The 15896-nt window shown below is 36.1% G+C and overlaps 1 protein-coding gene across 7 annotated transcripts in view; it reads right to left on the bottom strand.

Moving 5' to 3' along the window:
• Positions 1 to 15896, bottom strand: part of LOC107655603 (rho guanine nucleotide exchange factor 39-like) — a 100818-nt gene that overhangs the window by 30676 nt on the left and 54246 nt on the right. For all 7 annotated transcript variants that reach the window (XM_016443161.1, XM_016443159.1, XM_016443158.1 and 4 more), the window contains 4 exons: positions 15000 to 15191; positions 14166 to 14260; positions 8051 to 8171; positions 4360 to 4478 (listed from right to left, as the gene is read on the bottom strand). In XM_016443161.1, coding sequence (XP_016298647.1) covers positions 4360 to 4478; positions 8051 to 8171; positions 14166 to 14260; positions 15000 to 15149 — 485 coding nt within the window. In that variant the 5' untranslated portion in view covers positions 15150 to 15191. The remainder of the gene's footprint in view (positions 1 to 4359; positions 4479 to 8050; positions 8172 to 14165; positions 14261 to 14999; positions 15192 to 15896) is intronic.

The raw sequence follows: 15896 nt of genomic DNA, 5'->3' as shown, positions 1-15896 counted from the left end.
TAGATAGATAGATAGATAGATAGACAGACAGACAGACAGACAGACAGACAGACAGACAGACAGACAGACAGACAGACAGACAGACAGACAGACAGACAGACAGACAGACAGACAGACAGACAGACAGACAGACAGACAGACAGACAGACAGACAGACAGACAGACAGACAGACAGACAGACAGACAGATAGATAGATAGATAGATAGACAGACAGACAGACAGACAGACAGACAGACAGACAGACAGATGAAAGCTATTTTCATACGGTCCACTTTCACTTTCAATTCACTTTTACCATTTAAAATAACTAGTTTAATTTCACATTCATTGAGACAAAATTTATAGAATTTTAATAATGCCCATAACACAGAAATAATTATCTGCTGATTGACTTAATTTCTTTGTTTGACGCTCGACAAATTGACCAAAATGTCCATCTGTAGTCAGGAAGACCACAGGGAGAAGAAGAGTTGAGAAGAGAGGCACAACGTGAATCCCTTCTCAGCAGCTGCAGTAAATGGCGTTTAATAATAGGAATGATTTTATCCTCCCTCCCAACAGTCCTGCTCCACGTCTTAAGTAGCCACCATGATCCACACACAGCCAGCCCCGCCATCCATCATCCTCCAGCCCAATAAGTGACAACAATTTCCTCCCGAGTCCCCGTTAGAGGCGGTACTCCTGATTATCTGCACTCTCCGAGAATGGAGCTCTTCTGCCGTGCCACTTAAGATCATCATACAATTACGCGACCCTCGTGCGTCCTCGCTTTCCGAGAGCGGAGAGGCAGAATCGATGGGGGGACAATAGGAAACACAGTGATCAGGGCCTCAGAGGATGAGATCAGATCAAGGGCGTCTTTGAACATGCTGATTGAGATGTCAGCGCTCTGCAGTTTCGAGGGAAATTAGAGGATATCTCTGTGATAACTGGGTGGAGAAAATTCAGGGTGCGACACAAAGTCCTGTGGTTTGCTGCGGGACAAAAACAGCGAGAAAATACCATATATTCGTTCGAAAGGCATCTTGTGAATCTTGTTAGGTATCTTGTTAGGTGATCTTATAACAAGTGGTCAGTGCTCAAAACAGGTATAAATGGAGTACAAAATGTTATGTGGTCAAATCATACATATCACATTTAAAAAGCAGAGTGAATGTGACTACACTGCATAAAAATAATAATGCATTCTACACTGTAAAAAAAATCCATTTAACAGGTTTTTACTGTAGCATTTTTACAGTCTTTTACCGTCAAATTCACTGTCATTTTTTACAGTGTAGAGGAATGACTCATTTCTTGTCAATCATCCACTGCACTACTTTGCCGGTTTCATTTGCTTTCGAAAGAATGCAACTATCTGTCCAGAAAAATTCGAAAAAGTGTAAAAATACTGTACACTACTGTTTAAATGTTTGGGGTCTTTAAGATTTTTTTAAAATGTTTTTAAAGAAGTCACTTATGGTCACCAAGGCTGCATTTATTGATCAAAAATTCAATAAAAACAGTAATATTGTGAAATATTACAATTTAAAACAACCGTTTCCTATTTAAATATTTTTAAATGTTATTTATTCCTGTGAGGTCAAAGCTGAATTTTCAGCAGCCATTAATCTGGAAATCATTCTAATATGCTGATTTTGTGTACATTACATTTCTTATTACTATCGATGTTAAAACCAGCTGTGCTGCTTAATATTTTTGTGGAAACTGTGATACATTTTTTCAGCATTATTTGACAAATAGAAAGTCCAAAACAACCTTATATGAAATAAAAATATTTTGTGAAATTATAAATGTCTTTACTGTTAGTTTTGATCAGGTTAGCACATCCTTGCTGAATTATAATATTAATAAAAAAATGAATGCACCCTACTCAATAAGAGTCTATTTGAGAGCAACAGTATGCCAGCTTTTCCCTTTTAACTTTTTGTTCAAAATTAACATGACTTTATGCATTTAATTTTAAAGGGATAGTTCACCCAAAAATAAATTCTGTCATTAATTACTCACCCTCCTGTCGTTCCAAACCCATAAGACATCTTATAAATTAAGATATTTTAGATGAAATCCAAGAGCTTTCTGACCCTGCAGATAGCAACGCAACTGACACGTTCAAGGTCCAGAAAGGTAGTAAGGACATCATTAAAATAGTCCATGTGACATCAGTGGTTAAACCATAATGTTATGAAGTTACGAGAATACTTTGTGCGCAAAGAAAACTAAAATAACTTTATTAAACAATTTCTACTCTTCCGTGTCAGTCTTTGACACTAAAATGAAGGTTAAACCACAGACAGACTATTTTAACGCTATCCTTACTACCTTAAACGTGTCAGCTGCGTTGCTGTCTATGGAGGGTCAGAAAGCTCTTGGATTTCATCAAAAATATCTTAATTTGTGTTACGAAGATGAACAAAGGTCTTATGGGTTTGGAACAAAATGAGGGTGGGTAATTAATGACATTATTTCATTTCTGGGTGAACTATCCCTTTAAGTCCATAAAGTCGGGGGAAGTGGTTTAATTTTTAGAATACTGCATGTTGGCATTTAGCTTGGTATTTGCATTTTCCACAAGTTTGAGAAATATAATAATACTTCACATTTCAATCTTTTTTGGTTTACTTTTTGTGCTTTCTCAACAAGCAGCAATACACTGACAAAGTAATGTTCATTAATTAACATAAGCTTTCCTTGATAAAATATTGGTCAAATGACACTACAGGAGTAAAATCATGATCAAATCACCTAAAACGGATGCACAAAGACACATAAAGAGGGCCTGTAAACAAACAGGATTGTCATTTTGCATATGAATGAAAACTATGACAGGTGGGCGCTAGCTGAGGAATGTTCTTATAAAGAATAAATATAAAGACATAATTATCGTCATAGCAAGAATGACATTGTGTTTGTCTTCTTTCATGTTGGAAACTACATTTAATAAGTAGGAGTGACATAAAAGCCTAATTAAGATGGACTCGAGCAGCTTGATAAAGGAATGCCATGTAATTTTTGCTGGCTCTTAAGCATGTTCCAGTTCATTTCGCACCCTGTTACAGTAATTAACGGCTGAGACCACGGCCGCATGAAATTACAGCCAACAAAATCGGCGGCTTAACAAGAGGGATTTTGACAGTTCTTGGACAGTCTGAAGGCAGGTGTGAGCACGACATCAAACAATAATTACGTCTGTCATTGAAAGGCTCGGTATGCGCCGTGCTCTGACTCCTCCAAAGCGAAGAAATACGGATGGAGAATTCAAGCATGAAAACCATAACCCGGTGGTGACAGCTTTCTGTTATCATGCCATCAAATGATTCCCAAAATCCTTCTTTAAAGTAAATCTACATAGTGCGATCAACAAAATGTGAAGTTGTAGAGTGATTTGACAGCTGAGCAGAAGACTGTGAAGTAGACTGGCCTGTGTCAGAAGATACTGATGCATAACCAAAACGCTTTACATTCCCATCAAGAACTGACTGCATTTCAATGCTGCCATCGTGTTGATGCTGTCGATCCCGTAATCTCTTCACCAAAGCAGATGGTTTAAACTTTAAACGCACAAAAAACATCCGCTGACCAATCCATCTCATTGACTTGAAAATTCAATGGCTGAGGTACTCTGACATTTATTGAGATTAGAAGAAAACTTTGCACGTCAATTGCAATAAGTGGTTAAGGAGTCCACTAAACGGCACTAAATCAAAACATCTTTAGGTGAAGTGTGTCATTTATGCACCGCTACCATCACCAAATGGATAAATAAAGTAGAAATATAGAAGTAATAAAGTTTTTCACAAACACTCATGTCTACGACTACAAAACAAAAACCTGCTATGAAATGATTCTCCTTTTCAGCTAGGGATGCACCAATATAATAATTATTTTCCATAACAATAGGCTGATAAATATTTTTTCATGTTATAGCTAGCTGATAACCGATTAAATGTATAAAACACTAAAATCCATAACTTTAAATGCAACATTTAGGCATCACAACATTATAATGTGAAAAAAGCTATATTCATTTTGACATTTGTTAGAGAGTACATTTAACACTGTTAAATTATTAGTGCATTTTACACAAATAATAACTTTTAGTCAATTTTAAACTTGAAGTGAGCTTTAGATATGGGCAAAAGTTATCCAAATATTGAAATAAAAGAAATGAGCATGCATTAAATATTCTAAACCGGTTGATAAATGATAATATTTATCAAATAAATACTGTAATGTTGCCCGACAACCGATAAATAAAAATGGCCAACAACCGATAAATAAATACTAATATCTGCTGATAACCAATAACTGTTGACTTCAAAGTTCAAATACTGTCACACGTGTCTTCGAGGACTTACTGCTGGATGCGCTGAAGAGGAAGCGGTAGCAAATCCTCAAGTTTCTGCTGATTGAGCTCAGGCCTGGACTCCTGGAGCTTTTTAAACCGTCTGAAGGCTTTGCTTTTCTTCACCTGAACCTGAGAAGGAAATGAACCATGAATCAAAGATCTGCTTCCATGAAAACAACTTTATACAACAGTACAGCACATTTGATAATGCTAGCGATAACACTGTTTACCTCCCACCAACAGCATCTCCCCCGTAGATGATGCATGTGGCGTGATGTCTATTGAATTGTGCATTCAGTCTCGCTTGTGACTCACTCATGCAACACGAGACATCTCTGTTTTCTCTTATCACAAGCTGTCTTCTGAATAGAGGCAACCTTGGTTTCATTATTAAATATACATTCACACGAACCATGTCAGGATAATGGCTGACAGAGTCTGCATTAGCATAGCAAAATATCACTTTTTTATGCAAAATTTGTTTGGAATTGTGCTTCCCTCTGAGAAAAGCATAAGTCGTGCTACTTTTTTGTGCCAAGTAAATAATAAATAAACATATCAAGTACACAAAACAATCCATCATCTTCAAACGGCGCACACCGTGTATAACACCTGCTCGGCTAACATTTATGGCCGAAGCAGCTGGGGTCTCCCTCTGAGAAACACAGCAACATTAAATCACCACATGTTGGACATGCTGTGAGAGGAATCTTTTATTCAGGACAGCCAAAAAAAAAAAAATTCTCAGAATGAATCCTGTCAAATCCTGAAAGCTTTCCACATTTTAAAATAATAGGTAAGTCATCAAAACAATATTAAACAATATTACAATTCTATTATTATATCAAACTAAAATTAAAATATTTTGCCTGAATAAAAAAACATTAAAAATGTAAATCTATTTAATAAGTGAATTTAAGCATCTCAAAATTATAATGTACACCATGAAAAATATATTCATTTTGAGAGTTGCTAAAGATTTTCAATTATTAGCATTTAAATAATCCTGAGAGCTTTCAACTAGTGCTGGGCGGTATACCGGTTCCAGTAAATAAATATCGGTTCTGCATATCAGTTATCGGGCACATAAACATGCAAATAATTGGTATCGGTTACAAAATATCAATATCTTTGATCAATATCTTTGACTTTATTGGATAAACCTTAGCTATGGTTCAGTTGGAAGATTTCGCCAGTGCTGTCCCGCGAACGCGAGGTCTTACTTTCCCGGAGAAGTGTCACCTCTCTCGGTGTCTGTTCTGTGCAGTGAGCGGCAGAGAAGCAGCGCATTCAGTTGGCCGCACCGCAGCCGACTCGTCAATAAATGAGTACAAAACAGCGTTTCCTAGCACCTGTCACTTACTGATTGTTTGGAATTATAAATATGAGCGTAGTTCGTCTGTTAATATCACATGCACTTTTTTGTTTGTTGTTTTTTTTAGTTTGTTACTCAGATGCAGGCAGTGCGCTGCATGAGACAAAAAAGTAATATAGCCAAAACAACCACATAGCCGCTCTTTAGTGTAGATGCATGTTGATTTTATCAGACGATGCCGCGATTATGGTTAACGTATTAAAAGGGGTCGTGTTTAGTCACTATTTAGTGTGGTATTTTTTGACAATATTCACTCATCATGACAGTAAAATAGGGCATTCTAAGTCAATATACTGCAGTATTTCCTCTCTCAATCAGTAGAAAATATGGTTAACACCCGGTCATGCATGAAAAAAAAATACCGTCATGTACCGTGAAACTGGTATAATTTTGAAAAATACCGTGATATAAATTTTTGGTCATACCGCCCAGCACTACTTTCAACATTTTAAAATAATAGGCAAGTCATCAAAAAAAAAAAACATTTAAACAATATCAAAATTCTATAATTAAAAAACAATATAATTTTAAATAAAATGAACATTTCGTCTGAAAAAAAAACATTAAAAATTAAAATCTATTTAACAAGTGAATATAAGCATCTCAAAATTATAATGTACAGCATGAAAATAGCATTCATTTTGAGAGTGGCTAATGATTTTAATTTTTTTGTATTTTTAAAGATTACAAATGCTGTTATTTGACCTGTCTATTGATCTATTTCAAGATTCCTATTAAACATAGCAGGACATTTTAATGTTTAACATTAAAATAGAACACAGTTATTTTAAATTGTAATAATATTTCATATATTTGATTTTCATTTATATTTGATCAAATAAATATATTTACACCAATACAAATAAATAAATAGATAAAAATCCATACTGGCCAATAACTAACTATTTTTTAACAGATTTAAGCGTCACATCATATATTATTATATATGTTCAATCAATGTTAAAAATGGTACTAAAAAGGAAATTAAAAATGTCAAATTAACAAGTAACAACCTGTAAAAAGAGCCACTGGTTGAGAAAACGTTGAGATCTTGGCCTAGATTGCTATTCTCTTATTCATTTTCATGCGACGGTGGATTTTGAAGGACATACCAGCCATGTTTGAATCATGTGACATGGCGAACACACCAGCCCATGTTCCAGCAATTACAGCCATGTAGGCCTAGCGGAGGAATCGATGCTAACTTAAACAGCTCAGTCTGCAATCAATGAGAACCAGTCAATTGGCCGCAGACGTATTCCTCCTCTTAATTAAGACATTAATATCTGTGAGGCTCCAGGCTTCCCCTCAGATAAATAAAACCAGATGTTAGCACGCGGCTTGGAAGAGCTTTGCTGCGAGGCTAACACTCGAGCATATATTCGGTATCAGACACAATTACTGGCATAGCACGAAACACGTTAATATGCCCCCTCAGTTCACCGCAAGCACACAGAATACAGAAGTTAGCATTAGCCAGGCATGCCAATGATTCTTTAACCACTAACTGATTTGGTCTAACAAGGAATCAGTCATCCGTACACTTGGGTACAGGTGCCTTGCCGAGGGAGGAGCTAATTAGCAAAGAGAGAGACTCCCTATCGCACTTTTTTCTGGCCCACTGATGGAGGCTGCCCACTTAAGTCAGGCGTAATGAGATGGTAGTGTTGGACCTAATGGTACTGCTGGGCTTTGCCTGGAGAGATCTGTTTGCACAGAGTGTCATCCATAAGCCTTAATCAGGTAGGTGATTTCACCGTTCCAAACGTCAATCATTCTGAATGGCGATCTTTGAGTTACTGACCCGACATTGTGTCTTCTCTTCTTTTTTCCCCCCACAAGGTTGAGCCGAACAATGTGGTAGGGTGAAAAAAGCTGCCATAGATGAGGAATCGTATAATGATTTAATAGGTTTGGACTAATTAGAAGTAGAACATGACATACTGTCAATCCTGCGCATTACCATAGATCTATAATGAATACATATTCATGATTTCATATCGATAGATGTAGCCACTGGCTTTTGTGCAAGGAGGTGACCTCTATCCAGGTAATAAGGCATTTACTTGCGAAAACCCAATACCAGCGACCATTTGATTTCATAGCAGGTAAAAAAATTTAACTACCTTCAAATAGCAAATCATTATCAAAAAAGAAGGAAAATTACACAATCTGTCAAATTTATTCATATCCGCCGTATATTCAAGGCCGTACAACATAAAGAGTCACATTTGTAAGTATGGCTGTCAATGCCAAATGCTGAGCATGTGAACAGAAGTAAAAAGGGGGTCAAGTCTAACATATGAAACGTTTAACTTTAACTTACCATGAGGACTTTTTTAGCCGTCTGAATGTTGTCAACGTACGTATTGTACAACTGCAAATGAGTGCAAAACTCCTCAAACCCAATGCCAAATCTCCCCAGTTCTAGATGAGTGAGCAGGGTCCTGTTAAGAAGTAAAAATATTGTTTGCTTTATGCGGCGTAATTTAATCAGACTTCACTGAATTGATCATTCCTCAAATGTGCTGTAAAATAAAATAAAATAAAAATAAAAATAAATAATATATAGTACACATACATTATAAATAATATAAATATATAATAAAATAAAAATATAAATAAATATGATATAATAAAATATAAATTATATATAATATAGAAAAATAAATATTTTTGAATTTTGACACTATATAAATTAATAATTCCATTCATTATATTTAAAATTGGAAAAAAAGTTTTAAATTAAATGTTGTATATTATTTTCTAACAAATTAATTAATGAAATAATACATTTAATATTATTATTCATTATATTTTATTCAATTTTGAATTAATTAGTTTTATTTTTCCTGTCGTTAAATTGCACAATTACATATTCAATCATACTTTCAAAGAACCGTCATACTGTGTCAAATCATCAACAATTAAGTACTGTTAACTTAAAAAAACAAATAACAGGGCTCACTTTCACGTTACCCTACCCTGCAGTCTTGCCACTGCACTCCAAACGCAATGATAACCCTGATACTGTTTTGGAAATCAAGGCACTTCTTGTCACAAATAATGAGGGGGGTTAGTTCAGAGGCAAACGTATTTGCGAAAGGAAGTGTTTTTAGTCAGATTTGTGTGGTGTCATGCGAGGGGGCCCCTCCCTGTGGGTGACATACTTATTTGAGACAAGGGTGCTGAGGCTAGCGCCCAAGGGCAAGCGTGTGACGCTTTGTAGCGGGAACGCACTCATTGCGAAACCAGGAACAAAACAAGGTGTTCAAGAGGAATGGAAGAGTTGGTGCTCTGGCTGTCAGGCACATTAGGGTGACATGGGTATAATTCAAGGGTGAGGGTGTTGACACTTGTGAGGGAGCTTATTATCCAAACTAGGCGAGGTAGGTACCGCTTAGACCAAACAGAAATACAGGTACGGATACACGCACACTCTCCCTAATGATGTTCCCTGAGACTTTGCGTTTTTTACATGCTGGAAGGAGGAGCATTTTGCGGTTGAAGTTGATTTAAATAGATTTTAATGAAGTTGAAAGCCAAGGTAGCCTCTGTTCATAATCAGGAGATGCTAGAGCAGCCGAGAGAGTTCTAACGAGGGCAAAGGGCGGGAAAAATAGTGTTTCCTTTTTCCTCCTCACAGCCAGAGGCTATTATGATAAATATGAAATTACGACTTACATTTTTTATGCTCTTTTTTTAGGGCAATTAAAATCTCTGGCCGTCAGGAAGATGACAGAGATAACATTAGCATTCCTCCTGCGTCATGTTAATCTACATTAATTCTTAGCGGTTGCGACATCTGGGCTGGGCACAGACTCAACCAAACAATGGAGGCCTATGTGGCTTCATTTGCGGGAAGCGAGAACCGAGGAATACTAATTACCGTCGATGAATAAGTTAGCAGCGACACAAACGCTCGTAAAAAAAACACAAATATGTACAGGACACAAAAGCATCGTTCGGTTTGTAGGGAGACTCCCTCCTCCCTTCTTCATATCGGATACTATTTGATCTATTTCCACACCGCATTTACTGTCATTAAGAAACCCCCAAGACGCACTCGTTCAGAATATTTCTCTCTCAAATGCGTTTTTGATTCTGTGCTACTTAAGTGACAACCCTTTTCAAGTTGGTGATCACTGTTACAGTGCATTCTAGGATAATTGGGTTCTTCCCACTATTGCCTTATTCCCCTCATCAGGTAAACAGTCATAATTCTGATGAATGGCAGCGGCGTGACAATATATTCAAGTTTTGTTTGTTTGTTTGTTTGCTTGCTTGTTCAGCAGCGTTTAATGAATACGGAATGTATTTGTCTTTACCGACCCAAGAGTATCATGTGATGTACAAACAATGAACTTCAAACCAACTGCAAGCTATTCTTTTAAACTTAAATATAGCAGACAGATATTTTCTTAGAATGTCATCGTATTACTGTCGCCTTTGAGGCTGTCATCATTTTGAAGGTTTTACGGAAAACTGGGAATGATTGGTTTGCATTGTCCTCGGGTTATATAATCACTTATAAGACATCAGAAATGTAAGCATAAAATGTAAAATAAAATAAAATAAAAATGAATAAAAATATAAATATAAATAAAAATAATAAAATAAATGTTCTCATTCAAAATTTATTTCTGCCAAATGCATAAAATGTACAAATAAAATAATTTCAAATTAAAAATACAAATTGTCTCATCCTCATGTTGTTCCAAACATGCATGACTTTGTTCTGTGGAACACAAAAGGAGAAGTTTTGAAAAATGTCCAGGCTGCTCTTTTCCATACAACGAACGAGGAAGGTCGCCAAGGGGCAGTCAAGCTCTACAAAGAAAAAAAAAAAAGAAAAAAAAAAATCACCATTAAAGTAGTGCTTCTGATGCCATACAAGTTTGTGTGAAAAAGAGTCCAAAAGAGTGCTATGAAACTGGTAGCTGCAGTCACCATCAGTTTTGGGGGTAACGCATTACAAGTAATGCGAGTTATGTAATCAGATTACTTTTTTCAAGTAACTAGTAAAGTAACGCATTACTTTCAAATTCACTTTTTCAAATAAGGCTTATTAATTTCACTTTTGGTGTGAAAGGGCCTTTAAAGTTGCCAAAAATAGAACTTTTGAGATTTTTGTTATTAAAAATAAATAAGCATCAGCTCAGGTGACAAAAAGTAACACAAAAGTAACGCAATGCATTACTTTGTAAAAAAGTAACCAAGTAACAGTTACTTTTTAGTAAAGCAATATTGCAATGCATTACTTTTATCAGTAACTTTTACCATTCACTTTCATTGTATGGAAAAGAGCAGCTTGGACAACCTGCTAAATATCTCCCTTTTTCATTTCACAGAATAAAAAAAGTCAAAGAGGTTTTGAAAGACATGAAAATTAGTACAAATTTAGGTTAAAATCTACAATGGTTTATAAATTCAGATGCGTTCATACAATTTTTTTTTCCTACTATAAAGTGCATATTGTGTATGATAGATTATTATTATTATTTTTTTTTAATCTACGGCTCACCTCCTGTCCTTGTTCTCTTTTTTTCTGCGCTACAACTAGTCCAAGATAAAAAGTGATGATTTCAGCTAAGGATTCAAATAACCTTCAGCAGCCAGCGCAGATATCAACAAGCATCTGAAGAAGCTTCCTGATAACGATGTGGTTTTGGAGAACGCGAGCACTTTATTCGTTTTAATCAGTCAGCCGCTGCTGTCTGTTCACAGATCTAAATTGAGAGACTGCCATTACGCTTCACCCGGCACTTCAATAACCGATTCTAATGATGATATATGGTAACTGAGCACCGATTTATCCAATACATCGGGCTCTGAAACTCAGCCCTCCATCTTCATTCAGCCACTGTTTGTAGAGAGGCCCGTCAATAAGGCATTGATGGGAGCCTCGGGGACCCACGGTGATTCATTATTCAGACAATTTTATGATTCTCAATCAATAGGGCCTAGATAAGGCCCTTAAAGGCAGTCAGTAGTTCCCCTTCCAGTCGTTTGGTAATATGTACACAACAAAACCACGCTGTATTAACTCATATGAAAACTTTGGCCAATTCAGGACTAATGAAATTTCCTCACTAGGTTTTTCATGTTAGGTAACATCTCTCTGAGCTTGTCAGGTAAATTTTCTAAGATGGATCATGTTGTTAAATGTATCAAACACCGCTCTTCTGCACTGACAAGCAATGATCTCTCTAACGCAAGCTTGAAGGTCTTAATAAAAAGCTTGAAGCGTGTTCGCTTACAGGCTATTGGACATTTGGAGAGGCATGCTTTTCTATTTTTGCTTTCAGATGTGGTATATCAAAACACAAAACGCTTCACGAGAGCTCTGTGCCATAGATAGCCTCAGATAAAATTAACAAGAACAGGCTTCTTGACACCTGTGAGTTAATTTGTTGTTAGTCTGCCCAGCCCGCATGGGCAGATCAATGCCGACTGCTCTTCAGGCCAGTTTTTCGGATGTATTATTTCATCTCCAGCGCCTCGTTTCCAGCGGCTCTGGCTTTTCATTTGCTCAAGCTGTCATAAATGCCCCTCAAGCAGAGTGTCTAATCGTCTGTATGCGGAAGAGTCACAGCTGGGTTTCACGACTTAGCATGACCACTCTACCACCGGTAAAAAACAAAGACATTATCAAAGTCATCATGGAATTTCATATTATTGGAAATAAATGAACTTTTTCACGACATTCTAATTTATTGAGATGCACCTGTATATCTACACCTCGGACTGAAATGACGGATTCGTTCTTTTTAGCTGACATCGCAAAGATCTCTAATTTTCCAACCCACTGCCCTTGTCAAAAGTGTCGGTACTTCAGTTCGAAGTTGCTACCAAAATTAAAAACATTTTAGTATAATTTGCATATTTGCATCCATGCCCTGCAAGCACTCATGCCTGTTATTTTAGTATTATTTATAGACTATTGTAGTATTTATTACTAGTTTGAAGGAGCTTTTATTTATAGCTTTTATCTATATAAGTCTGAGGCATTTTTATACGCATTTGTCTTTTTATATTTCATTAAATGTAATGCAAGTCACTAAAATAAAAGTGTCTGACAAATGCATAAATGTAAACATTTTTACTTCAAATTTTGTACTTTAATGTATTTATTTCAGTTATTCACCAAAGCAAAATTTCAAATTTTTTTAAGTTACATTTTTTCATCTTCTGTTTATATTTTATTTAAGCTTTATTTCAGTTACCGAATTTTACAATAACAACACTGGTTCACAATTAAATCCATTTATTGGTATATTAATGTTTATTTTAAGAGAGTGTAAAAGTTTCAGACAAAAACAAAAAGGACTTAATAAATTGTAATAAAATATTAGATCTAAATACAGCTCAACAGAGCTGCTGCTGTCTATGCGGTTAATGTTAATCAAGGAATGTTGATCACCAAAAAACTGTTTTCAATTATTTCCTGTTACTGGTTTGATTACCATTAAAAATAATTAATAATAAAAATAATAATAAATAAATACATTTTGAAAAATTCAAGAAAAAATCTGGTAGGATTAAAAGAAACATTATTTTAATTTAATTTGTTAATATTAATGTTATTATATCAATAATATATTTCATATTATTTTGTCTGAATTAAATAGCATTTTATGGTACTGACAATCACAAAACTTCCCATAGAGTATAATGTTAACAATGCCAAGGTTATTATGAGTTTGTTCCTAAAATACTGACATAAAGCTTGAACGCCCTGTCCTGCTTTGAATAAAAGCATTTGTCAAAAACATAAGAGCAAAAAGTACATTACAACTACTGAAATGTTGGTATCGTAACGAGATCTTATAGGATAAAATCAGGTCCAGCACCAATTAATTTATATTGAATATCCAGTGTTACTCAGAAGTGCAAAAAACCTGACTGCTGTGCCAACTTGAAATGGGTTGCGAACGGTGTTTTCATTCTGACTTTAAACTTTGTATTGAATAGCCTGATGCCTATAACTGGCGAATCAGCTACAGTAGTGGAAAGACTGTGAGTATCAGTAATGAACACATGGTAATGAACACTTTCATTAAAAATACATGTTTAAAACCTTGCAAACGCTTATTTTTATCAACACATAAGGCTTAGAAAACACAAACGGCAGCCATTATGAACAGGCCGCCATCACCTCTGATGGTAACAGTGGTGGGATAACGTGAAATACTCTGGAGAAAGTGCATCTGTAAGCCTAAATCCAGCATCCGCATCGATTCTCAATCCAATTAAAGAGAATAACATAAGATAAGGCACACCAGGCAATCTCCAATTTCTCAAACTTGATTCTCCTGTTAGACCCCAATTAATACTCCCCTACCCTCTCGTCCTTTTTAAACGGTATCAAAGCCAGCCACCCTCAGCCGTCTCTCTCCCCTGAGAGCGAATATTCACTTAATTATTCAAAGGATACTTACTGGTTTATTAAATGAATGGATTTAATTGAACTGAAGATGCTTTCTCTAATGTCCTGCCTGAGGGTTCCTTTGGCCTTCAAGATCTCCACAAAGTACTGGAGAAAAGAAAGAGACAGGAGGGAGAGAAAATTAAATTTTCAGACGCCACTCGTACATGACTCTTCATCTTACCGAGAGTGTCACCTCTCGTCGCACACCCTTGAGACAAAGCAAGAACAAATCTGTGGAGAGCCAAGCATTTTGCAGCAATGACATCTCAATTACCTCTAACGGCTTAATATGAGCCGCATATCTAACACAACTCCACCAGAGGCGGGAGGCGACGTGGTTTGGTTTCTCAAAGTAAGTTGCGTTTTAATGGTCAACCGTTTAATTAGCTGCGGCATTCGAAAGCAATAAGACCGATGTGCAAGTTTGCTGTGTTAGCTTTGCAAATTCAAATGCCAATTATTTTGATATACAACAAAATGCGCACAGAAATGGCACGGAAAACTCAGTGATCTTAAAGGTAAAACTAATTAGCTGCAAAATAAAAGCCTTGAACAGGTTATAAACTATGAATTTCAAAAGAATAGCCCTGTTATGGTGTCAAGGACCACTCAACGAACGGAAAACCTTGTGCTGTTGAAACAGTGAATAAAGCTCTCGAAGATAATTAGAATTTCAGATTTGTATTAATTAGGATATTCTGACGATCAACGCATTTTTCTGTTTCTATGACTAAATCCAGCCCTGACAAGACAAGTGATTCTCCATCAGTGTATTGTTTGATACAAGATCGACCAATTCAGCCCATGAGCGTTTGTGTAATGTTGGGCCTGTAGAGAGACTAACCGTGACGACTAGATCCAGCTGTTCGCAGTATCTTTGTTCACTCAGGACTAGCTCGCGGGCCGTGCGGCTCCTCTTCCTCTCCCAACGGTCCCGCTGCTCCTGAATGCTGCGGATGCCCATGGGGGTGAACGGACTCAGAGCAAAACTCATGACCGACCAGTTGAGGGTGCTGACTCCAGATCAGTGTTATAGCTACAAAACAGAAAACCACTATTAAACAGACATCAAATTACCGGTTGTTGACCAAAATAAAAATGTAATGACGATAAATGAAATCTACATATTTATATTTAATATATATCTGAAGTTGAGTTACTAAAAAACTAAAATTCAAATTTGAAATTTAATTTTATTTGTACTTTACTTAAATACATATATACTTAAATACTAACTTTCAAATTATTTATTATATATTTGTGTGTGTGTGTTAGTATATATATATATATATATATATATATATATATATATAGCCTTTTTTATGCAAAAGTTTAGGAGTAGGGTTTGGGTGATTATTATGGGGTTTATATAAAAATAGACAATAGAAGTCTATGGTATGTCCTCATTTAAATAGCTAAGTAAACAAGTTTATTTTAGAAGCTGTTGTAGGGAGAACAGAAAAAAGTTATTCTGTGTCCCTGTGGACTAGCACACTCAACTTGGCGACAAACAACAAACAAGCAATATGACGACAGAAACCGCCTTTTTCATTCCAGTCTGTCTCTCTGAACACTTTTATTAGTTTCTTCTTATCCTTATTTGCACTCTCATCTATAGGAAATGTGATTTGACCATCTTTCCCTGGCTGTGGTTGACAGACCTGCCAGAGGGAACTGTGGGACATGCAGCTTATAGGGTGGCTCCTGAGGCCAGCCCATAATAACTGATAGCTTTGATCAG

This window comes from Sinocyclocheilus anshuiensis, unplaced genomic scaffold (assembly GCF_001515605.1).
Source record: "Sinocyclocheilus anshuiensis isolate Anshui unplaced genomic scaffold, SAMN03320099.WGS_v1.1 scaffold916, whole genome shotgun sequence".
NCBI lineage: Eukaryota > Metazoa > Chordata > Actinopteri > Cypriniformes > Cyprinidae > Sinocyclocheilus > Sinocyclocheilus anshuiensis.
This window is presented reverse-complemented; position numbering and strand designations above follow the sequence as displayed.